This window comes from Coregonus clupeaformis, chromosome 4 (assembly GCF_020615455.1).
Source record: "Coregonus clupeaformis isolate EN_2021a chromosome 4, ASM2061545v1, whole genome shotgun sequence".
Taxonomy (NCBI): domain Eukaryota; kingdom Metazoa; phylum Chordata; class Actinopteri; order Salmoniformes; family Salmonidae; genus Coregonus; species Coregonus clupeaformis.
Window position 1 is genome coordinate 10,088,791 of NC_059195.1, and position 26,046 is coordinate 10,114,836.

Here is a 26,046-nt window from a genome sequence, read left to right on the forward strand (position 1 = left end):
GAAGGGAAGACATGCTAAGGCTGAGTTCCTTTTTAAATGTTTTTGTTGTATTTGGTTGTTGTTGCTAAGGCTGAGTTCCAAAGGGCACCCTATTCCCTACATAGTGCAATACTTTTGACCAGAGCATAACAGGGTGCCATTTTGGCCGCATCTAGAAGTTACTCCAGAGTGAGCTAGGGTAGAAGAGGTACTACAGTGTCAGAGAGAGAGGGTGCAGTGTCATACCTTCTCCTCCTGGGATGAGGGGTCCTTGATGATCTCCATGGGGGGTGGCAGGGGGGTGTGCGAGTCGTCCTCAGGCTCCTCCTCTCCTCCACTCTGCATTCCAGAGGAGGACTTGGACAGGGTGCCCTCCTTTCTGCCCCGCTGTAGGGAGAGAAAGGGTAGAGTCAAGGGGGGAGTAGGAGGAGTTAATGTGGGCCATTGTCCCGGGGTTCACAGGGGTGCCCTGCTCCACCACAGTGCCTCTCTGTCTCAGAATCACACTGGGAGCCACACAGCCACCAGCCAGCCAGTAGGAAGTCACTGCAGGGGTGCGTCCCATTTGGCACCCTATTCCCTATTATAGTGCACTGCACAATTATAGAGAATAGGTTGCCATTAGGCACGCAAACCTATCACAGTCGCACTGATCGGCGGGACCAAATCATGTGGGACACTTCTGTGACCATTCCTTTAGGCTTTTTTATCATGGGGCTGTGCTTGAAGAGAGAACAAGGAATCTACTTTTCTGTTACTGTGAAATTATACTGTAGCTGTCTAATAACAAATGGTGAATATGCATTTTTCTCACTTTTCTATCCTTCTGGGAGGCATCTAAAGCATTTACATGCAACAGTGGCTACAGTCCAGCACAACATTGCACTGCTATCCATCAATTAAATGGGAAGATATACACTAGTACTACACTGTGATGCCCATAGTTCATGACTTGTGATTAAACCAACATTGCACATGCACCCTGTAGAATGGTCCCATGGTTATTGGGCTAGGATGTCATAAGATAACAGCTCATACTGTATCCTTGGGAAACTGCTCCTCCATAAATGGGAGGGTCTAGAGATTCTGAACGCTTTAGATAAGCAATCCTTGTAATTAACATTTTCCTGCAGGTTCAAGAGAACAGTCTGATCTAGAGGAGAATCCCATTGGTTTGGATAACAATGGGTTAAACTGGTGTTGCCTGAACTGTACCTCTAAATTCGATCCATTCACTTAACCCTTTGTAAAACCAAAACAGCCTGAAAGAAGCACAAGTCCACCATAAGCGGTCCCTGAAACCAATTACTGTATGTACAGAGACGCGCTGGATGGAGAGAGAGTGAAAAGAGAGAGAGAGAGGAGGCTGAAGAGGACGCAGAAGAGAAGGTGATTGTTACCTCGTCTACGCTCTCGTCCTGCGAGAGAGGTGGAAAGAGAGAAGCGAGAGAGAGGGGGGAGGGAGAGAGAGAGGGGGGAGGGAGAGAGAGAGAGAGAGAGAGAGAGAGAGAGAAACGCTGGTGGAGAGGAGTCAGAACGCTCGTTACCTCATCTATGCTCTCGCCGTGCAGGGCGCTCTCTGGCGGCCCCAGGTCGATGCTCTTGTGGCCGTCCCTTTTCTTGTGTTTGTTGGGTAATTTCTTGATGCTGCTGCCGTGGCTGAGGCGGCGCACAGGGCTGGTCAGCCACTTCTTCAGGGTGTTACCCGAGCGCTTCGGTCCCGGAGAGCTTGAATGGATGGAGCTCTGGGAGGCCTGGGGCTGTAGGCTGGCCACCGACTCGGTCTTCACTCCCTCGGGCCCACTGACCGAGTAGTTCTCTTGAAAAAGACGAGACAAACAGCATTTTAGATTTCAGAATTCCACCTTGACAACATTCTGTCATACACACACCTTTAGAGTACCCAAATATTCAGCATGAGCCTCTGAGTCACACACTAGTTCTCTCTCGTTGGCTTTGGGTGCGTCCCAAATGGCACCCTATTCCCTATAGTGTACTACCTTTGATCAGAGCCTCATGGGCCCTGGCCAAAAGTAGTGCACTACATAGGAAATAAGGTGCCATTTTGGATGCAAACTCTGTCCATACACAGAGCCCTTAGGCCAAGTGCCAGCTTTCTGTACTAACTATCCCTTAGTTATCCCTTGCTGTCTGACGTCCACAAAAAAATACCAACCTTCCCAAAAGCATAGGTTGAACAGTACACAGTAATTTGTTTATTAACATTGCCCAATGTAATACAGTGTAGGAATGTAGCCATTTTTATACCAACAATGCTCAATGTAGCCTAATACTGTATAGGAATGCAAGTCACACAGTATGTTCAGGACACTTCAACACAATAATTTATGAGGTGCCTCGGTTTCAGAACACAACATACCTCCTTTTGTCCTTTGATATGATTTCTACAAACAGTGCCTGTGAGAAAAGTTTTTTTTCCCCAAGATATATTCCAGTGCGTTAGCTGATAATTATGCAATTTTCTCTGTAAATATTTTATGCTGATGTTTGTTTTAAGCCAGTAAAAAGATAGTGGAAACGTTTACTGCACAGTTGCTTTTCTTACTTTTGTTATGTTAATAAACTGCAGCTTGTTTCATAATGGCTAATAAGGTGGACTAGTTTCGGCTGTTGCTAACTATTTAACCAAGTTGAAGACGTACAGTGCCTTCGGAAAATATTCAACCCCCTTGACCTTTTCCACATTTTGTTGCGTTACAAAGTCGGATTAAAATGTACCATAACTTGAAGTAGGGTACACCATCGCAAAACATTTTGCAACAGAAAACAACAAAAAATGATTTTCTCCCGACTGAACACAATCCTGAAGTATCGTCAGTATTACTAACTATAAAAGCAGAGAAAACATCCATCCACTGAGATAGAAAATAGCTTGATACTAAAGGAAACATTTTGCCAAGCCATTGAGATGAAAGGGGAGATATGTTTGTGCTGTGGAGGCAGGCCCACTGTTGACCAGGTGAGCCAGGTCAAACAAAACAAAAGTCTGTCCATGCTGTTGAAAAGACCCAGGATGTTGTTATCAGCCGGTTAGGGAGATATGTGCTGCTCCAGTCTGCCCTATTGTGGTAAACAAAAGAGGGAGAATAACACCTTTCGCGCCCGCGAGCGATTGTAGACCGGTCGAAATTTTTTTTTGTTAAGCAGTGAAAGGAAGCGCAACAACCCAAGATGTTAATGTGGGCTAATGGGGAATGTATGTATTAATATACATGGAGAAACTGTAAAGTAGTTACTGGGGCAGACAGTTGCATCTGTTTAATCTAAGCAGGGTTCTTCAATCCTGGTCCTGGAGGGCCGAAACACCTCTGTTTTTCATCCTCTCCTTCTAATCAGGGGCTAATTCAGACCTGGGAAAACCAGGTGAGTGCAATTAACTACCAGGTAGAAATAAAAAACAGAAGTGTTTCGGCCCTCCAGGACCAGGATTGAAGAACCCTGATCTAAAGGGTTAACAGTTCATGACTTCCAACAACAGGGTGTCCTGTACAGTAGACATCACCCTGGTCAAGAAAGCAAATGGACTTTAGGTCCTCTGGTAGCTATACGGTAGACAACGCCATGCTCCAATATCCTCAGTGGTCTTCATTTTGTGTGTCCCAAATGGCACCCTATTCCTTATACTCTATAGTGCAATACTTTTGACCAGAGCCCTATTGGCGCCCAGTCAAAAGTAGTGCACTATATAGGTAATAGGAATAGGGTGCCATTTGGGACACATTCATTGACAGGAAAATGCAACGTGGGATAGCGTAGCCTGTGTTGCTGCTGACTTGCTGCTTCTGTGCTAGGTGACTCATTATGGGGAAGTGATCTTGTGGAGAATCATGTGGACGAAGCCTGTAGTTAGATATTATAAAGTAGATTAGCTCAGCAGCCCACAGGGCATAAAAATGGTATCCACAAGTTAATCTGACTCTGGTAAAGTACAGTAGATAAAGGGCATTAATTTACCAAAATCCTGAACTATCCCTTTAACTGAGGTGACTCACAACACAGCCTCTCCTCTCCATGTGGAGTCAACTGATGAAACGGCTCTTTGATAACATGAACACTGCTCTTCAGACAGGCCTTCTCCATGGGCCTTTGTCTGAGAGAGAGCACTCAAACACTGGGCTGCATGGGACACGTGTGTGCACTTACATCTATGACTTGCATAGCTGCTGTGGAGCATAGTGCTCCAGGCTAGGCCTACTCTGTTCAATAACCGCCATACATGAGGATTACTATTCCACTTCAAAGATATTTGGTCTGCTTCCCAAATGCCAGCCTAATTCCATACACAGTAAATTGCAGCATAGTCACTACTTTAGTGCACTACTTTAGACCAGAGCCCTCGTCAAAAGTAGTAGACTATGTAGGGAATAAGGTGCCATTTGAGACACAGATTTGGTAACATTCGCTGCAGGCTGTCTGTGGTGACAATCTCACCGTGACTGGACAGTGGCTTGTTGAGCTGGCCTTGTGACGCCACACATGATTGCCTGCTGAAAAGCACTTCGGAGAGCAGCGCGTAACACTGAGGCTTGCTGACGACAGCAGGCACTCTCATGTGCTGCAAAAATAGTGGCGCTCTTGGCCGGCCAATAGGCGCTGCTCTTTGTACACATGGCCTGTGGCCCAAAAAGGCACCCTATTCTCCTTTATAGAGCAATACATTTGACCAGGGCCCATAGGGACACTCATAGGGCTCTGATCAAAAGTGGTGCACTATATAGGGAATAGGGTGCCATTTGGGACACAGCCTTGGTATCACATGGTCCTCTTAAGCGCCTTAATTTCCCACCTCGCAAGCTTAATGGCCGCAATAAGAGAGATCATATTCTCATTCCTCACTCGGCTGTCTCACCACTACCTAGTGCTTTCGCAGAATCAGCATTTTCTATCACACGCCTTCTGTTTTCACTAGAAAAAGCCACTAAGAATAATCCCTTCATACCACAAACGGGGTATATTATATCCAACCCTATAAATATTCAGGGTAATATTATGTTGAAATAATATGACTCCTCAACATGAAATCAAAAGGTTTGTAGAACCTGCTCTGATGGTGAATTTAGTCTAAATGTTGTATTATCACTTTATATTTTTGGACGTTTTTATGCTTTGGGACCACTGCTCCAGTTAAACTGTCTGACTGTTTAAAACGCTTGTGTGAGTTATTATCGCATGGAGTAAACAGAGTATCATATTTCTGTGTCACCAACAGTGATTAAGTTGTGTGATATAGAGCCAGTCTCACACAATGGCAACCTGTGGAATGACCTTGAGAGTCGTTCCATGTCATTTCAGCAAGCCATGACACCCACCATCTCAGATTGTTCTGAAATCATTTCTGTAGTTAGAAACAGATAAGATTAGCATTCCTGCAACATTATTTTGTTGAAATATAATTTGATCTCTGAGAAATTAATAAAATGTATTGCACCCAAATTGGCCATTTTAATTTATAGGATTCATATAAAATATTCAATAAATAGTGCCCAACATCCGATTTGGACCAATCTTTTTTCTAACAATGAGCAAGACATGAGGAATCAAAATACATTGTCAAAAGCCACCCACCGACCCCCCCACCCCACGCCAATCCCACCCTAACAATGAGTATACAGTATAATTTCTCTATTTCTGACAAGTACTATGGAGCTGCAGCGCTGAGTATTGTTTCTTGATCCCATGTAATGTATTCTCAGTGAATTTGGTGATGTTTTTTTTTCTCCGGTGTTCAGAGAAATGTGTCATTGAAGTTGTTAGTCTCCCGAGTGGCGCAGTGGTCTAAGGCACTGCATCGCAGTGCTAGCTGTGCCACTAGAGATCCTGGTTTGAATCCAGCCTCTGTCGTAGCCGGCACACAATTAGCCAGCGTCGTCCAGGGTAGGGGCGGGCATGGCCGGCAGGGATGTAGCTCAGTTGGTAGAGCATGGCGTTTGCAACGCCAGGGTTGTGGGTTCGTTTCCCACAGGGGGCCAGTATGAAAATGTATGCACTCACTTAACTGTAAGTCGCTCTGGATAACAGCGTCTGCTAAATGACTAAAATGTAAATGTTAGGTTTATGGCCCATCCTACATACTGATATTGCCAGGTTCTGACCACTAGATGGTGCTGTTCCTACTATTGTTAAAGGCATAGTTTACTCAAATTACAAAATGACACATCGGTTTCCAGTTTATGGACAAGGTATGACAGCAACCCATGCTTTGATTTTGTTTTACAGTTCACCCAAATTGGATTTGTTGTCCACTGTTTCAAATACTTTAGAAAATCTTTTTAGCATTTGTGGCACAAATCCAATGCAAGTCAATGGTGGAACGACCCTATATTAGCATTTTCACGCTTCATATCCATATTATCTATAAGTAACATCATTTTAGATACTTCAGGATGATTTAGACATGAAGCGTGAAATATAGGTACCATTGACTTGCATTGGATTTGTGCCACAAATGCTAAAAAGATTTTGTAAAGTATTTGAAACAGTGGACAACAAATCCAATTTGGGTGAACTATCCCTTTAACATTGAGGGGGGGGGAGGGGTTCTTTAAAAAAAAAAAATAACCTGGAACAGCACCATCTAGTGGTCAGAACCTGGTAATATCAGGATGTAGGATGGGACAAAACCTAACAACTTCAATTACTAATTTCTCTGAACAGGAGAAAAAACTTCACCAAATTCACTGGTAAAACATTACATAGCATGAAGAAACAATACTCTGAGCTGCAGCTCCATACTACGTCAGACATAGGGAACTGATACTATATACTTATTTATTTATTTTATATTATTTATATACTCGTTGTTGGGGTGGGATTGGTGTGGGGTGTGGAGGTCCGTGGGTGGCTTTTGACCATTTCTTTGGATTCCTCATGTCTAACTCATTGTTAGAAACATGTTTGGTCCAAATTGGATGTTAGGTACTATATTTATTGAATTGGATGTTAGGTACTATATTTATTGAATATTATATGAATCCTATACATTTTAATTGCCAATTTGGGTGCAATCAATTAGCTTCATTTCGCAGATATCAAATTCTATTACAACAAAATAATGTCGCAGGAATGTGAATGTTTCTAACAATTTCAGAATAATCTGAAATGGTGTCAAAATCCTCTTTCTTGTACTTAACTAGTCTCAGCTTCAGAGTGCACAAAAGAGAAAAAGCAGAGAGATAACCATTCCCAGAAAGAGTTTCTCCACCAGCATGCTGTATCGCAATGACTTGAAGTGATTTCTAATTGAGCCAGGGTTGACAATAGACTGGGGGAGACAGGGGCACGTATTGGAGCAGGCCGGCAGCTGGAACATGTGAGCGGTAAAAATGCCTGAGATGTTTTCTGTTGAGGACCCACAGTGCCCTAGCAACCCCCCTGAGAGTGAAGCAGGCAGGAAGGCCAGTCTTCACCTCAGTGCACAGGGCTGGAGAGGCATGGAGGAGAAAGAGGAGGTGGAAGAGGAAGAGAGCACCTCAAGGGCAGTATGTATCCAATGTCTGATTTAGGATCAGTTTAGCCTTTTAGATCACAATGAATAAGATTACATGGACAGGGGGGAGTTAATCCTAGATCAGCACTCCGACTGAGGCGCTTGATAAATACTGCCCCTTGATACATACTTCCCCAGGCTTCCTGTCACCCTCTCAGGGGTCCATTGCTCCTGGCCACAACTCAACAACACAGCCTTCAGGCTGCTATCACTCTCAATACACCTGATTCACCATGCGCACCGCACATGAGAACAATGGCTGACAGTGTACTGCTCTAGTCTACACACAAACTCCTCCATGCCAGCCTCATGTCTGTTTTCTAATCGTTTTTTAATGACTACCTGTCCTGATATGTGGTGTCAAATATGGAGCAACACAGATCCTTAGTACAGTATGCCCACATTTAAAGATGTGTACAGTGTGGAATGTCCCACGGGTGGACATATTCATTAAAATACATTAATTAAATTAAAGAGAATCTCTGGGGCTATGAGCAGTGTCTGTTCAGAAACGAGTTGAATTAGCCTGAGAATCCTCTACAACTTTACACAAGTCACCATACAGCTAGTTATCCAAGTAAGACTGTTCACAGAATGTTCCTGCAACTTGCATGTGTTATTCTACTTGCCACAACCGCATGTTATCTTCTGGAAACTTCCTGAAACCATGGTTGCGTCCCAAATGGCCTTCTAAAAGGCTAAACTGATGGCACCCTATTTCCTATGTAGTGCACTACTTTTGACCAGGGCCCATAGGGCCAATTGGGACGTAACCTGTGACTGAGATGCCCTGTCAGCAATGGAACAAATCAGCAGAAACTTGTTATCAGTCGTTTATCCATGAGGTATTTTTTGTGTCTACTCCTTGACTATTCTTCTTCACTGTCATGTCATCTGACTTCCAGTAAACAGAAAGTTGAATTCCTTGCTTGCGTGCAACTGAAGGTCCTGCTTTTCCTGGTACTACGCCAGTGCTTCGGTATTTCTATTGACAGACAGGTTTTATTTCTTCATCAGTCCATCAATGTAACTCACTTTGTGGCATTTTTATAATGTGGAATGATTGCATTCCATGCATATCCGAAGAGTTTTCGATTCTCTCTACAAGCTACCTCCTAAGTGTGGGTTACATTATCGGCATGTCGGCGTCCATTTGCTGAACGAGCAAAATGTAAACCCATAAAGGATTTAAAAACAACAACAACAAGAGCAGTAATGACCCAGACATTGGATAGTTAGTTAACTCGCAGCGCAACAATTAAAGGAGAGAGCCATCCCATCCACATTCAGACAGACCTCTCTAAAGTTCCCCCTAAGAGTCATCTTCAAAGAAACTTGTTGTAATGCTTCAGATGAAATAACATTTGTGGCTAATTTGGTCTTCAAAGACACCAGCGGTGTTACTATCTACCCTCGACAAGAATCTATGTTCGAGGGGAGAAAAATCTGATTTTCACGTATATTATCCCACATTCTTGAGAGACATACCATGACAGAAATGTTGAAAATGAAAATCCATGACATTTGTAACACTTATTAATGAACACCTCACGTGTTATGTAATTCATAGTAATGCATTCAACGTGTATGAATGGGAGCCTACTGTGCTGATCCAAAAAAGTACCTATTTTTCACACAGCTTCATCCCAATCCCTCTGACTCTCTGCATCCTCTTGCATGAAGACAGCATAATGATACAATAGCATACAATAGCAGTTGGTGCCAGTGCAGCTCTCATTGAGTGTTCACCATTGCAGCAGCTATCTCTCTTATCGTTCACAGCCCAGAGATGCTGCCTGAGTTAATAGATAATGAGTGAGTACTTAAGGTCACATTAGTGCACAGCAGAGAGGCACTTTGCCTCTGTCCCCTCTACAGCACCAAGCCTTAAAACATCAGCAGACAATTAAACACTGGAAATGCAAATGCCATGCAATATTAAACAGGATAGATTCTTCAGGCTGTCAGCCAGCTACTATGAAGTATGTGAAGTCAGATACAAGCTTTCTCTCACAAATGTTTGAGTGAGTACCTCGGGTCACATTAAAAAGCGTTAGAGACAAACTTTGCCTCTGTCCACGCTACACAGCAAGAAGACACCAAGCCTTAGTGAAAAATGACAGCAAAGGAAAGGAAAGGAGAGGGAATAGAAGGAGAGGAAAGATTCCTGTTTGAACGCGAGTGATAGAGTGCTGCATTGTCCCACTAAGATTCTACACAATAAATCCCCCAAAAATCCACAAACAAGTAAACGCTGGCAAGGTAATGCAATCTTAAACAGGAGAGACTTCTAATAGCGTCAACCAGCTACAGTATGCAAAGTCAGATACAAGCATTCTCTCACAAATGTTTGTAGCAAATACAAGTCAAATGGTAAGCAACATCCCTGACTGATGTACAGATAAAAGTATTGCTTAACAATATTCAAGATCTCCATTCCTAACCCTGGACTTGTGGCGGGAGCCCAAAAACACACATAGGGCTCACGGAAAGATCTTGAATATTGTTAAGCAATGCTTTTATCTGTACCTCAGTCAGGGATGTTACTTACCTTTTGAGTTGTATTTCAGTCAGTAGTAAGGTACGCACCTGTCACTTTGTAACAGCAGTAGCAACACTTAGCTAGAATCCAACCACAACAGGAACAACAATGCCTCCCACTTTTCATCCTGGCCAGCTAGAAGAAGCTCATGACTCCGGGAGACGATCGAGAGGGAGAGAGGGGAGGGGAGATAGATCCAACATGCACCCTTACTGCAGTCCAGGCAACCAGCCACTAGCTGCTCCAAGTTCAGCGTGCTCCACTTCACTCCACTGAGGGGAGGAACGGACAGGGAGGGAGGAGGGAACGGGAGAGGCGCACCCTACACTCCCAGGCACTCACTCACTACCTCTGATTCACAGAGAGCAGCGAGGATTAGAGTGAAAAGGCTGATGTAATAGGTAACTTTGACAAAGGCACCACTAGCCCTATCTGTATGGTACTAGCAAACATAAAGACAACACTCAGATGGTTTATGTACTCAATCTTAAAAGGTCCAATGCAGCCGTTTTTATCTCAATATCAAATAATTTCTGGATAACAATTACTGTGATTGTTTTTAATTAAAATGGTCAAAAAGAAACAAAAATAGGTTCTTAGCAAAGGACAATTTCTCAAGCAATAATTTTGCTAGGACTGTCTGGGAGTGGTCTATGTGGGGATGGGAAAACTGAAAATGAGCTGTTATTGGCAGAGAGTTTGGAACGCCCTTTCTTATTGGTGAATGTCCCCAGGCAGGTCAAAACTCCATCCCACCAAAACAGGCTGACATTTCAGGCCGTCTTTTCAAACAGCCCTTACACTAAAAGGGAATTATCATCATTTAAACAATTTCATAGTATTATTTCAACCTCATACTAGAGTGGAAATATATATAAAACACAGTAAAATCAAGTTTTTGACTGCACTGGGCCTTTAAGCCGTCTGCACAGACTATCAGTCTACCAGTAGTTAAAATAGGTTTCATGGGTGGGAATGGCTGTCAAATGTCATGTGTGGGCACATTCTTGACAAGCTGATATGAGCACCAAAGTTATTACTTAATATGCTACTGAGAAAAGACAGCCAGGTTTCATTAGGTTAATTGCCATGTTACGCCCTGAAAATAAATCCTTTCCCACTATGCCCTCTCTAAGTCTCCAAGTAACGCTTCTGAAAAAGCAAAGTTCTGTGAGAAGGGACCTTTTGTGTATAAAATCCTATAGAGGATAAATAAGGACAGGTTGTGTTGCATACAGACAAAGTGCTGTACTGAGAACTAGGACACTGCAGATAACGAGCTGTGTTATTGTTATGGAGCGTATCTGGGCTATGTGGCTGCCTGGCTGGTGTCTCAGGCCCTCTCTGTTGGGGACACAGAGAGACGGAGCAGTGCTTCAGGGAAGGCACAGACTGAGCCCCACACAACCAGATGGAGCACAGGCAGGCCAAGGGTGTTTCAAGATTAACAGGTAGAACTGGGACTAGAGCAGTGAAGAAATAGACCAATGAGGCCATTCGGGAGTTAAAGGACTGCCTAGACTCCACCGATTGGGACATTTTCAAGGAAGACAATATCAACATACATGACTACACAGGCAGGGTAACATCTTACATCAGTGTCTGGGGAAAACTGCATTCCAACCAGTACTTTTGTCACATTCAACAATGAAAAACCCTGGCTCAATGCAGAGCTGAGAGGCCTACGCTCTGCCAAGGAAGAGGCACATAGGAGTGGCAACATGGACCATTACAGAGTGGTGAAATAATCTGAATAAGGGGATTAAAGCAGCCAAAAACAATACAAGGAGAGGCTAGAACAACAATTCTCCACTAACGACTGCTCGTCTGTCTGGAGGGGTCTTCAGAAGATCACAAATTACAAACAAAAGACCGCTTTTGCAGCAGATAACCCCCTTCTACCTAACCAGCTCAACAAGTTTTACTGCCGCTTTGAAACACAAAGGACCCTCAGCCATCAAGCCATGAGGGTGAGTCGGAGCTGCAGGGCCAGTCAGGCCCTGGTGAGGACATCGTCCGGGAGATCGATCTGCCTCCTACCCACTCCTCTCCTGATCCTGTTGGGGGCACTGTTGAGGGGGAACTTGTCACTGAGCTGACGGGGTCCTTTCCTGTCCCTGTCCTGGGCCTTGTCCATACAGGGGAATCTGAGAGGCCTGTGAGTGCATCTGCGCTTGGCCTGAAGGCGGCACTACCGCAAATGGGGCTGGATATGCCCCAGGGGTCAATGTTTCCCCAACCATTGCTCTTGTGCCCTTGGACTGCACAGAGAGTGGTGGAAAGATGACCCAAGTCAAGAGACAGAGTCAAATCAAATTTTATTGGTCACATACACATATTTAGCAGATGTTATTGCGGAATGCTTGTGTTTCTAGCTTCAACAGTGCAGTCATTTCTAACAATTCACAACAATACACACACATCTAAAAGTAAAAGAATGGAATTAAGAAATATACAGTGGGGAAAAAAAGTATTTAGTCAGCCACCAATTGTGCAAGTTCTCCCACTTAAAAAGATGAGAGAGGCCTGTAATTTTCATCATAGGTACACGTAAACTATGACAGACAAATTGAGAAAAAAATATCCAGAAAATCACATTGTAGGATTTTTAATGAATTTATTTGCAAATTATGGTGGAAAATAAGTATTTGGTCACCTACAAACAAGCAAGATTTCTGGCTCTCACAGACCTGTAACTTCTTCTTTAAGAGGCTCCTCTGTCCTCCACTCGTTACCTGTATTAATGGCACCTGTTTGAACTTGTTATCAGTATAAAAGACACCTGTCCACAACCTCAAACAGTCACACTCCAAACTCCACTATGGCCAAGACCAAAGAGCTGTCAAAGGACACCAGAAACAAAATTGTAGACCTGCACCAGGCTGGGAAGACTGAATCTGCAATAGGTAAGCAGCTTGGTTTGAAGAAATCAACTGTGGGAGCAATTATTAGGAAATGGAAGACATACAAGACCACTGATAATCTCCCTCGATCTGGGGCTCCACGCAAGATCTCACCCCGTGGGGTCAAAATGATCACAAGAACGGTGAGCAAAAATCCCAGAACCACACGGGGGGACCTAGTGAATGACCTGCAGAGAGCTGGGACCAAAGTAACAAAGCCTACCATCAGTAACACACTACGCCGCCAGGGACTCAAATCCTGCAGTGCCAGAAGTGTCCCCCTGCTTAAGCCAGTATATGTCCAGGCCCGTCTGAAGTTTGCTAGAGTGCATTTGGATGATCCAGAAGAGGATTGGGAGAATGTCATATGGTCAGATGAAACCAAAATAGAACTTTTGGTAAAAACTCAACTCGATCGTGTTTGGAGGACAAAGAATGCTGAGTTGCATCCAAAGAACACCATACCTACTGTGAAGCATGGGGGTGGAAACATCATGCTTTGGGGCTGTTTTTCTGCAAAGGGACCAGGACGACTGATCCGTGTAAAGGAAAGAATGAATGGGGCCATGTATCGTGAGATTTTGAGTGAAAACCTCCTTCCATCAGCAAGGGCATTGAAGATTAAACGTGGCTGGGTCTTTCAGCATGACAATGATCCCAAACACACCGCCCGTGCAACGAAGGAGTGGCTTCGTAAGAAGCATTTCAAGGTCCTGGAGTGGCCTAGCCAGTCTCCAGATCTCAACCCCATAGAAAATCTTTGGAGGGAGTTGAAAGTCTGTGTTGCCCAGCGACAGCCCCAAAACACCACTGCTCTAGAGGAGATCTGCATGGAGGAATGGGCCAAAATACCAGCAACAGTGTGTGAAAACCTTGTGAAGACTTACAGAAAACGTTTGACCTGTGTCATTGCTAACAAATGGTATATAACAAAGTATTGAGAAACTTTTGTTATTGACCAAATACTTATTTTCCACCATAATTTGCAAATAAATTCATTACAAATCCTACAATGTGATTTTCTGGAAAAATTTTCCTCATTTTGTCTGTCATAGTTGACGTGTACCTATGATGAAAATTACAGGCCTCTCTCATCTTTTTAAGTGGGAGAACTTGCACAATTGGTGGCTGACTAAATACTTTTTTCCCCCACTGTATAAATAAAAATAAATATCAGTCTGCTACTGACAGTTCTGCCCAAATCCAACTGACTCCCCTCTGATCATAGCTGACTCTACTTCTAGGTGAGAGACAATATCCCTTTTTCTATGGTGCCTATAAACTGAAAAGTTTGTCCTTTAAAGGCGGTGGTTAACTGTGTTCAGACTTGCTCATAGGCACCTGAGCAATGGCGCAAACGGAGCAGCTGCACCCCCACTTTCAAAATAGGGGTGCAAACGTACAGTGCCTTCAGAAATTATTCATACTCCTTGATTTATTCCACATTTTGTTGTGTTACAGCCTGAATTCAAAATTGATTAAATGTATTTATTTTCGTCACCCATCTACACACAATACCCCATAACGACAAAGTGAAAACCTGTGTTTAGAGATTTGCGCTAATTTATTGAAAATGAAATACAGAAATATCTAATTTACATAAGCATTCACACCCCTGAGTCAATTCTTTTTAGAAGCACCTTTGGCAGCGATTACAGCTGTGAGTCTTTCTGGGTAAGTCTCTAAAAGCTTTTCACACCTGTCAAGTCTTGCCATAGATTTTCAAGCCGATTTAAGTCAAAACTGTAACCTGGCCACTCAGGAACATTCAATGTCGTCTTGGTAAGCAACTCCAGTGCATTTGAAAAGTATTCAGACCCCTTCACTTTTCCACATTGTTACGTTACAGCCTTATTCTAAAATTGATTAAATAGTTTTTTTTCCCCCTCATCAATCTACACACTATACCCTATATTGATGAAGCAAAAACAGGCCTTTGAACATTTTTGTAAAATATTACATTTACATAAGTATTCAGACCCTTTACTCAGTACTTTGTTGAAGCACCTTTGGCAGCGATTACAGCCTCGAGTCTTCTTTGGTATGACGCAAATACACCTGTATTTGGGGAGTTTCTCCAATTATTCTCTGCAGATCCTCTCAAGCTCTGTCAGGTTGGATAGGGAGCGTCGCTGCACAGCTATTTTAAGGTCTCTCCAGAGATGTTCGATCTGGTTCAAGTCTGGGCTCTGGCTGGGCCACTCAAGGACATTCAGAGACTTGTCCCAAAGCCACTCCTGCATTGTCTTGGCTGTGTGCTTAGGGTCGTTGTCCTGTTGGAAGGTGAACCTTCGCCCCAGTCTGAGGATCTGAGCACTCTGGAGCAGCTTTACATCAAGGATCTCTCTGTACTTTGCTCCGTTCATCTTTCCCTCGATCATGACTAGTCTCCCAGTTCCTGCAGCTGAAAAACATCCCAACAGCATGATGCTGCCACCACCATGCTTCACCGTAGGGATGGTACTGGCCAGTTGATGAGCGGTGCCTTGTTTCCTCCAGACGTGACGCTTGGCATTCAGGCCAAAGAGTTCAATCTTGGTTTCATCAGACCAGACAATCTTGTTTCTCATGGTCTGAGAGTCCTTTAGGTGCCTTTTGGCAAACTCCAAGCGGGCTGTCATGTGCCTTTTATTGACGAGTGGCTTCCGTCTGGCCACTCTACCATAAAGGCCTGATTAGTGGAGTGCTGCAGAGATGGTTGTCCTTCTGGAAGTTTCTCCCATCTCCACAGAGGAACTCTGGAGCTCTGTCAGAGTAATCATTGGGTTCTAGGTCACCTCCCTGACCAAGGCCCTTCTCCCCCGATTGCTCAGTTTGACCGGGCAGCCAGCTCTAGGAAGAGTCTGTGTTCTTGAGGACCTTTAATGCTGCAGAAATGTTTTGCTACCCATCCCCAGATCTGTGCCTCGACACAATCCTGTCTCGGGGCTCTACGGACAATTCCTTCGACCTCATAGCTTGGTCTTTGCTCTGACATTCACTGACAACTTTGGACCTTATATAGACAGGTGTGTGCCTTTCCAAATCATGTCCAATCAATTGAATTTACCACAGGTGGACTCCAATCAAGTTGTAGAAACATCTCAAGGATGATCAATGGAAACAGGATGCACTTGAGCTCAATTTCAAGTCTCATAGCAAAAGGTCTGAATACTTATGTAAATGAGGTATGTTTTTTTGTTTTTAATACATCTGCTACAATTTCTAAAAACCTGTGTTCACTTTGTCATTATGGGGTATCATGGTCCAAACACACCAAGACAGTCGTGAAGAGGGCACGACAAAGCCTATTCCCCCTCAGGAGACTGAAAAGATTTTGCATGGGTCCTCAGATCCTCAAAAAGTTATACAGCTGCACCATCGAGAGCATCCGGACTGGTTGCTTCACCGCCTGGTATGGCAACTGCTCGGCCTCCGACCGCAAGGCACTACAGAGGGTAGAGCGTATGGCCCAGTACATCACTGGGACCAAGCTTCCTGCCATCCAGGACCTCTATACCAGGCGGTGTCAGAGGAAGGCCCTCAAAATTGTCAAAGACTCCAGCCACCCTAGTCATAGACTGTTCTCTCTGCTACCGCACGTCAAGCTATACCGGAGTGCCAAGTCTAGGTCCAAAAGGCTTCTCAACAGCTTCTACCCCCAAGCCATAAGACTCCTGAACAGCTCATCATTGCTACCCGGACTATTTGCACTGCCCCCCCCCATACACAAAATAGTCAAAATTGGTGAAGTGAAATGGAAAAAATAACTTGTTTCAAAAAATTCTAAAAAATAAATAACGGAAAAGTGGTGCATGCATATGTATTCACCCCCTTTGCTACGAAGACCCTAAATAAGATATGGTGCAACCAATTACCTTCAGAAGTCATATAATTAGTTCAATAAAGTCCACCTGTGAGCAATCTAAGTGTCACATGATCTGTCACGTGATCTCAGTATACATACACCTGTTCTGAAAGGCCCCAGAGTCTGCAACACCACTAAGCAAGGGGCACCACCAAGCAAGCGGCACCATGAAGACCAAGGAGCTCTCCAAACAGGTCACGGACAAAGTTGTGGAGAAGTACAGATCAGGGTTGGGTTATAAAAAAATATCAGAAACATTGAACATCCCACGGAGCACTATTAAATCCATTATTAAAAAATTGAAAGAATATGGCACCACAACAAACCTGCCAAGAGAGGGCCGCCCACCAAAACTCACTGACCAGGCAAGGAGGGCATTAATCAGAGAGGCAACAAAGAGACCAAAGATAACCCTGAAGGAGCTGCAAAGCTCCACAGCGGAGATTGGAGAATATGTTAATAGGACCACTTTAAGCCCTACACTCCACAAACCAGAAAAAAACCATTGCTTAAAGAAAGAAATAAGCAAACATGTTTGGTGTTCACCAAAAGGAATGTGGGAGACTCCACAAACATTTGGAAGAAGGTACTCTGGTCAGATGAGACAAAAATTGAGCTTTTTGGCCATCAAGGAAAACGTTATATCTGGCGCAAACCCAACACCTCTCATCACCCCGAGAACCCCATCATGGTGGTGGCAGCATCACGCTGTGGGATGTTTTTCATCCGCAGGGACTGGGAAACTGGTCAGAATCGAAGGAATGATGGATGGCGCTAAATACAGGGAAATTCTTGAGGGAAACCTGTTTCAGTCTTCCAGAGATTTGAGACTGGGACGGAGGTTCACCTTCCAGCAGGACAATGACCCTAAGCATACTGCTAAAGCAACACTCGAGTGGTTTAAGGGGAAATATTTAAATGGGGAGAGGGGGGGGTGGTGAATACTTTCGCAAGCCACTGTATTTTCCCAACTTCAATCGGTTAAATCACATTGTTAAAATGTTTTAATTTAGTTACAAAAGTAACAGTCCTGGCTGAGCCCCATATGTGAGCGTACCATGGCCACTTTGCGGTTACAACTGTGTCCAGTGGTGGAAAAAGTACCCAATTGTCATACTTGAGTAAAAGTAAAGATATTTGAGTCATTTTCTATTAAGGTAAAACTGAAAGTCACCCAGTAAAATACTACTTGAGTAAAAGTCTAACAGTATTTGGTTTTAAATATACTTAAGTATCAAAAGTACTATAGTAAAAGTAAAAGTTTAAATCATTTCAAATTGCTTATTAAGCAAACCAGACGGCACAGCACCGATGATGCTGCCGAGCTTCAGCTAGCTCCGCGTGAAGAACCTATCCCCCTTCCACAAGTGCTGCCAGGGTAATGTCTCCATTGCCCCTTTCACCTCCGACTGTTCCTGACGATCTTGGAACAGAGGAGCCAGTCCAGGTTAGCCTAGAATCCTAATGTAGACAAGGCCTTCACCCAAGGTGGGTATTTTAACTGGAAGCATGCTATTGATAGTACCAATGGATTCGCTAGGCACGCATCAAGCAAGGAGCATTTGAAATGCACTGCACTGTGGAAAGAAAAACAAGTTCGATGTGCTATGGGAACTGAGGTGTCAACACTTGTTAATGATAGGCAGCTGGCGATAACACATTTTCCACTTTGACAAACGTGTTCAATCAGCACAGACGAATCATGCTACACCAACTGTCATACTTGAGTAAAAGTAAAGATATTTGAGTTATTTTCTATTAAGGTAAAACTGAAAGTCACCCAGTAAAATACAACTAAAAGTCTTAACAGTATTTGGTTTAAATATATTTACAGTGAGGGAAAAAAGTATTTGATCCCCTGCTGATTTTGTATGTTTGCCCACTGACAAAGAAATGATCAGTCTATAATATTAATGGTAGGTTTATTTGAACAGTGAGAGACAGAATAACAACAAAAAAATCCAGAAAAACGCATGTCAAAAATGTTATACATTTATTTGCATTTTAATGAGGGAAATAAGTATTTGACCCCCTCTCAATCAGAAAGATTTCTGGCTCCCAGGTGTCTTTTATACAGGTAACAAGCTGAGATTAGGAGCACACTCTTAAAGGGAGTGCTCCTAATCTCAGCTTGTTACCTGTATAAAAGACACCTGTCCACAGAAGCAATCAATCAGTCAGATTCCAAACTCTCCACCATGGCCAAGACCAAAGAGCTCTCCAAGGATGTCAGGGACAAGATTGTAGACCTACACAAGGCTGGAATGGGCTACAAGACCATCGCCAAGCAGCTTGGTGAGAAGGTGACAACAGTTGGTGTGATTATTCGCAAATGGAAGAAACACAAAATAACTGTCAATCTCCCTCGGCCTGGGGCTCCATGCAAGATCTCACCTCGTGGAGTTGCAATGATCATGAGAATGGTGAGGAATCATCCCAGAACTACACGGGAGGATCTTGTCAATGATCTCAAGGCAGCTGGGACCATAGTCACCAAGAAAACAATTGGTAACACACTACGCTGTGAAGGACTGAAATCCTGCAGCGCCCGCAAGGTCCCCCTGCTCAAGAAAGCACATATACAGGCCCGTCTGAAGTTTGCCAATGAACATCTGAATGATTCAGAGGAGAACTGGGTGAAAGTGTTGTGGTCAGATGAGACCGAAATCGAGCTCTTTGGCATCAACTCAACTCGCCGTGTTTGGAGGAGGAGGAATGCTGCCTATGACCCCAAGAACACCATCCCCACCGTCAAACATGGAGGTGGAAACATTATGCTTTGGGGGACCCAAAACACACGGCCAAGGCAACAAAGGAGTGGCTCAAGAAGAAGCACATTAAGGTCCTGGAGTGGCCTAGCCAGTCTCCAGACCTTAATCCCATAGAACATCTGTGGAGGGAGCTGAAGGTTCGAGTTGCCAAACGTTAGCCTCGAAACCTTAATGACTTGGAGAAGATCTGCAAAGAGGAGTGGGACAAAATCCCTCCTGAGATGTGTGCAAACCTGGTGGCCAACTACAAGAAACGTCTGACCTCTGTGATTGGCAACAAGGGTTTTGCCACCAAGTACTAAGTTATGTTTTGCAGAGGGGTCAAATACTTATTTCCCTCATTAAAATGCAAATCAATTTATAACATTTTTGACATGCGTTTTTCTGGATTTTTTTGTTGTTACTCTGTCTCTCACTGTTCAAATAAACCTACTATTAAAATTATAGACTGATCATGTCTTTGTCAGTGGTCAAACGTACAAAATCAGCAGGGGATCAAATACGTTTTTCCCTCACTGTAAGTATCAAAAGTAAATGTAATTGCTAAAATATACTATAGTAAAAGTAAAAGTATAAATCATTTCAAATTGCTTATTAATGTCACGACTTCCGCCGAGGCTGCCTCCCCTCCTTGTTCGGGCAGGTTTCGGCGTTCGGCGTCACCGGCTTACTAGCTACTGCCGATCCATTTATCATCACTCCATTTGTCTTGTCTTCAATCACACACACCTGGTCCTTATTCCCTCATTAGTCATTGTATAAGTGTTCCCTCTGCTTCCTTGTCTGTGTGGGTGATTGTTTATTGTGGAGGTGAGTGAAGCTCGGTGGAGCTTGTGTATTTTGTATCGACGGGAGTATTTCCCGTGTGCCTTGTATTTTCCAGTGCGCTTGTTTTGTGCCCTGGAGTGTGTTTGACGTAAATGCGTAAACCTGTATTTTCCGGATTAAAGCCTGTTATTCTGTGATTTACCCTCCTGCGCCTGACTCCTTCAACACCACCTCATCACAATTAAGCAAACAAGACGGCACACTTTTCAAGTTATTTAAATTTACGGATAGCCAGGGGCACACGCCAACACTCAGACATAATTTACAAATTAAGCATTTGTGTTTAGTGAGTCCGCCAGATCAGAGGCAGTAGAGATGACCAAGGATGTTCTCTTGATAAGTGTGTGAATTGGACCTATCCTGCTAAGCATTCAAAATGCAACGAGTACTTTTGGGTGTCAGGGAAAATGTATGGAGTAAAAAGTACATTATTTTCTTTAGGAATGTAATGAAGTAAAAGTAAAAGTTGTCAAGTATAAATAGTAAAGTACAGATACCCCAAAAAACGACTTAAGCATACTGAACAAAAATATAAATGCAACATGCAACAATTTCAAAGATTTTACTGAGTTACAGTTCATATAAGAAAATCTGTCAATTGAAATGAATTCATTAGGCCCTAATCTATGGATTTCACATGACTGGGAATACAGATATGCATCTGTTGGTCACATATACCTTAAAAAAAAGGTAGGGGTATGGATCAGAAAAAGAGGTCAGTAACTGGTGTGACCACCATTTACCTCATGCAGCGTGACACATCTCCTTTGCATAGAGTTGATCAGGCTGTTGTATTGTGGCCTCTGGAATGTTGTCCCACTCCTCTTCAATGGCTGTGCGAAGTTGCTGGGTATTGGCGGGAACTGGAACACGCTGTCGTACACTTTGAACCAGAGCATCCTAAAAATGCTCAATGGGTGAGTATGCATATCTGGTGAGTATGCAGGCCATGGAAGAACTGGGACGTTTTCAGCTTCCAGGAATTGTGTACAGATCCTTGCGATATGGGGCCGTGCATTACATGAGGTGATGGCGGCGGATGAATGTCCCGACAATGGGCCTTAGGATCTTGTCATGGTATCTCTGTGCATTCAAATTGCCATCGACAAAATGCAGTTGTGTTTGTTGTCCGTAGCTTATGCCTGCCCATACCATAACCCCACAACCATCATGGGGCACTCTTTTCACAACGTTGACATCAGCAAACCGCTCACCCACACAATGCCATACACGTGGTCTGAGGTTGTGAGGCTGGTTGGACGTACTGCCAAATTCTCTAAAACAACGCTTGAGGCGGCATATGGTAGAGAAATGATCATTCAATTCTCTGGTAACAGCTCTGGTGGACATTCCTTCAGTCAGCATGCCAATTGCACGCTCCCTCAAAACTTGAGACATCTGTGGCATTGTGTTGTGTGACAAAACTGCACATTTTAGAGTGGCCTTATATTGTCCCCAGTACAAGGTGCACCTGTGTAATGATCATGCTGTTTAATCAGCTTCTTGATATGCCACACCTGTCAGTTGGATGGATTATCTTGTTGGATGGAAATTCTCACTAACAAGGATGTAATCAAATTTGTGCACAAAATTGGAGAGAAATAAGCTTTTTGTGCGTATGGAACATTTCTAGGATATTTTATTTCAGCTCATGAAACATGGGACCAACACTTTATATGTTGAGTTTATATCTTTGTTCAGTGTAGTACTTTAAAGTATTTTTACTTAAGTACTTTACACCACTGGCTGTGTCTGTATGCGCCTATGTACCAAATGAAAAAGCACAGGATATTTGCGTCTTGATAAAACAGCTCTGCTTGTGGGCCCGGCTTCATGAGGGGGCAAAAGGGGGGGGCAAAACTTGTGCCACCTCAGTTTTAGTTTTATGTCCCTATATAAAAATAGCCAAAAAGTTACAATGATTGAGTGGCAGGTTGCGCTGTATCAGCACCATGGACAGAGCGTGCTGCAGAGTGTGTGTGTGTTTGTGTGTAGGGGGGCTATGGAAAGCCACTGGGCAGTTAGGTAGGCTATGACTCCTTTGGGTTTCCATAAAAAGCGGGAAAAAACGCTGCTCATCTGTGGTAGGCTACTTGAATAACGTGGTAGGCTACATGAATACTGTGATACGCCTCCGCCTGTAATATTTGATTTTGATTTATAAGTATGAAGCTGCTTCAATTTACAGTTGAAGCTGCTTCACTCAACTCTGCCTCATGCCCCACCACTACAGTTTAGTTAGGTTATTTGCTAGCTGTAAAATATGTTAGTGTTATTAGCCTATTTAGCTCTAACCAGCTAATCTGCCACTGCCACAATGGATATTAAAATGAAAGCACCGAGGCCGCCGCCATGCCCAGCAGCGATGATGCTGCCGAGCTCCAGCTAGCTCCGCGTGAAGAACCTACCCCCCCTTCCACAAGTGCTGCCAGGATAATGGCTCCATAGCCCCCTCCACCTCCGACTCTTCCTGACGATCTTGGAACAGAGGAGCCAGTCCAGGTTAGCCTAGAATCCTAATGCAGACAAAGCATGCTATTGATAGAACCAATGGATTGGCTAGGCACGCATCAAGCAAGGAGCATTTGAAATGCACTGCTCTGTGGAAAGAAAAACAAGTTCGAAGTGCTATGGGAACTGAGGTGTCAACACTTGTTAATGATAGGCAGCTGGCAATAACTAATTTTCCACTTTGACAAACGTGTTCAGTCAGCACAGACTAATCATGCTACACCCAAGAAAAGCTCAACTAATCCAACTGGCATTTCAGGTCGATCTTACAACTGGCATTTCAGGTCGATCTTATTTCGGTGAGAATGGAAGGATCGATTACTCAGGAAGTTCAACAGAGCATCAAGGAGGCTGCAACTCTTCTGAAAAGGTAAGAAACAATCTAGCTGGTTGGTTTTGATCCAAATCTTAGTGTTATAGCCAGTGGCGTCATTTTCAGCAAAAACCTATGGTATGGAATGGTAAAATGACTTATTTAACCAGCCTATATTTTCATTGCCAAAATGGCCTTGATTAGTGTGTAGGGTGCTGTACATGGTGCTGATAGAGCGCAACAGAGATTTCGCGCCAACCAAAAGCACTCAATGGTCTCAGCACTTTTGTGTTTATTGTGGTATAGCGTGATATAAGCAGAATTCAATATAATTCCAATGCAAGAACCCAAATGACGCCCCTGGGTATAGCTACATATTGGTATGTTTCATCATAGAAATAGATAGCCTACATATTATTTCTATGGTTTTCTTGGTAGCCTATTGCTTTTCGTGGTTGTAAATGGAACTGTATGTATTGGAAACGTGTTCATGGTAGGTTGGCACTGCTTAATTGATTACGTGGATGGGTTGAATTTGATCCATAGAAGTGTATTGTGCCATATCACAACGTGTTGCTGATCTCATGAGCTGCATGATTTTCCATGTCTGAAGCAGGCCTATAGGCCTATTTATTTGGCAAGACAGCTGTGCATGGCTGCATCTCACTGTAGCAGGCTGTATTTTGGTTATTTGCATTTGCCTTTTGTTTAAATCAAATCATATCAAATTTTATTGGTCACATGCGCCGAATACAACAGGTGCAGACATTACAGTGAAATGCTTACTTACAGCCCTTAACCAACAGTGCATTTATTTTTAACAAAAAAAGTAAAAATAAAACAACAACAAAAAAGTGTTGATAAAAAAAAAGAGCAGAAGTAAAATAAAGTAACAGTAGGGAGGCTATATATACAGGGGGGTACCGTTGCAGAGTCAATGTGCGGGGGCACCGGCTAGTTGAGGTAGTTGAGGTAATATGTACATGTGGGTAGAGTTAAAGTGACTATGCATAAATAATTAACAGAGTAGCAGCAGCGTAAAAAGGATGGGGTGGGGGGGCAGTGCAAATAGTCCGGGTAGCCATGATTAGCTGTTCAGGAGTCTTATGGCTTGGGGGTAGAAGCTGTTGAGAAGTCTTTTGGACCTAGACTTGGCACTCCGATACCGCTTGCCGTGCGGTAGCAGAGAGAACAGTCTATGACTAGGGTGGCAGGAGTCTTTGACAATTTTGAGGGCCTTCCTCTGACACCGCCTGGTATAGAGGTCCTGGATGGCAGGAAGCTTGGCCCCAGTGATGTACTGGGCTGTACGCACTACCCTCTGTAGTGCCTTGCGGTCGGAGGCCAAGCAGTTGCCATACCAGGCGGTGATGCAACCAGTCAGGATGCTCTCGATGGTGCAGCTGTAGAATTTTTTGAGGATCTGAGGACCCATGCCAAATCTTTTCAGTCTCCTGAGGGGGAATAGGCTTTGTCGTGCCCTCTTCACGACTGTCTTGGTGTGTTTGGACCATGATAGTTCGTTGGTGATGTGGACACCAAGGAACTTGACGCTCTCAACCTGTTCCACTACAGCCCCGTCGATGAGAATGGGGGCGTGCTCAGTCCTCTTTTTTTTCCTGTAGTCCACAATCATCTCCTTTGTCTTGGTCACGTTGAGGGAGAGGTTGTTGTCCTGGCACCACACGGCCAGGTCTCTGACCTCCTCCCTATAGGCTGTCTCATCGTTGTCGGTGATCAGGCCTACCACTGTTGTGTCGTCGGCAAACATAATGATGGTGTTGGAGTCGTGCCTGGCCATGCAGTCATGGGTGAACAGAGAGTACAGGAGGGGACTGAGCACGCACCCCTGAGGGGCCCCCGTGTTGAGGATCAGTGTGGCAGATGTGTTGTTACCTACCCTTACCACCTGGGGGCGGCCCGTCAGGAAGTCCAGGATCCAGTTGCAGAGGGAGGTGTTTAGTCCCAGGATCCTTAGCTTAGTGATGAGCTTAGAGGGCACTATGGTGTTGAATGCTGAGCTGTAGTCAATGAATAGCATTCTCACGTAGGTGTTCCTCTTGTCCAGGTGGGAAAGGGCAGTGTGGAGTGCAATAGAGATTGCATCATCTGTGGATCTGTTGGGGCGGTATGCAAATTATGTGGGACTAGGTTTTCTGGGATAATGCTGTTGATATGAGCCATGACCAGCCTTTCAAAGCACTTCATGGCTACAGACGTCAGTGCTACGGGTCGGTAGTCATTTAGGCAGGTTATCTTAGAGTCCTTGGGCACGGGGACTATGGTGGTCTGCTTGAAACATGTTGGTATTACAGACTCAGTCAGGGACATGTTGAAAATGTCAGTGAAGACACTTGCCAGTTGGTTAGCACATGCTCGGAGTACACGTCCTGGTAATCCGTCTGGCCCTGCGGCCTTGTGAATGTTGACCTGCTTAAAAGTCTTACTCACATCGGCTACGGAGAGCGTGATCACATAGTCATCCGGAACAGCTGGTGCTCTCATGCATGCTTCAGTGTTGCTTGCCTCGAAGCGAGCATAGAAGTGGTTTAGCTCGTCTGGTAGGCTTGTGTCATTTACTGTGTTTGTTTACTGTTAATGTTACTAGCCTAACTATAGATTGTGTCATAGCTTTATTGATCTCATATTTTGTTTATAGTAGGCCTACCACGGTTTTGTTCTGTTCGTTCATTCATTCGCATTAGTAGTTGTCGGTATTCTAAGCCAAACTGCTATTCAGTATTTTTGTTTTGCAGGAATAACTAGGCTACTGCTTTCAGCATGTAGTTTGTATTATTTTGGTAAGACGGCTGTGTGTACGGCTGCATTCACATAAGCTGTTTGT

At 43.9% G+C, this 26,046-nt stretch overlaps 1 protein-coding gene across 3 annotated transcripts in view; it reads right to left on the reverse strand.

Annotated features, from left to right (window-relative positions):
• LOC121551671 (kalirin-like) overlaps positions 1–26,046 on the reverse strand; it is a 359,366-nt gene that overhangs the window by 26,286 nt on the left and 307,034 nt on the right. For all 3 annotated transcript variants that reach the window (XM_041864384.2, XM_045210064.1, XM_045210062.1), the window contains exons 35-36: positions 1,527–1,798; positions 226–366 (exon numbers count right to left, since the gene is read on the reverse strand). In XM_041864384.2, the coding sequence (XP_041720318.2) occupies positions 226–366; positions 1,527–1,798 (413 nt within the window). The remainder of the gene's footprint in view (positions 1–225; positions 367–1,526; positions 1,799–26,046) is intronic.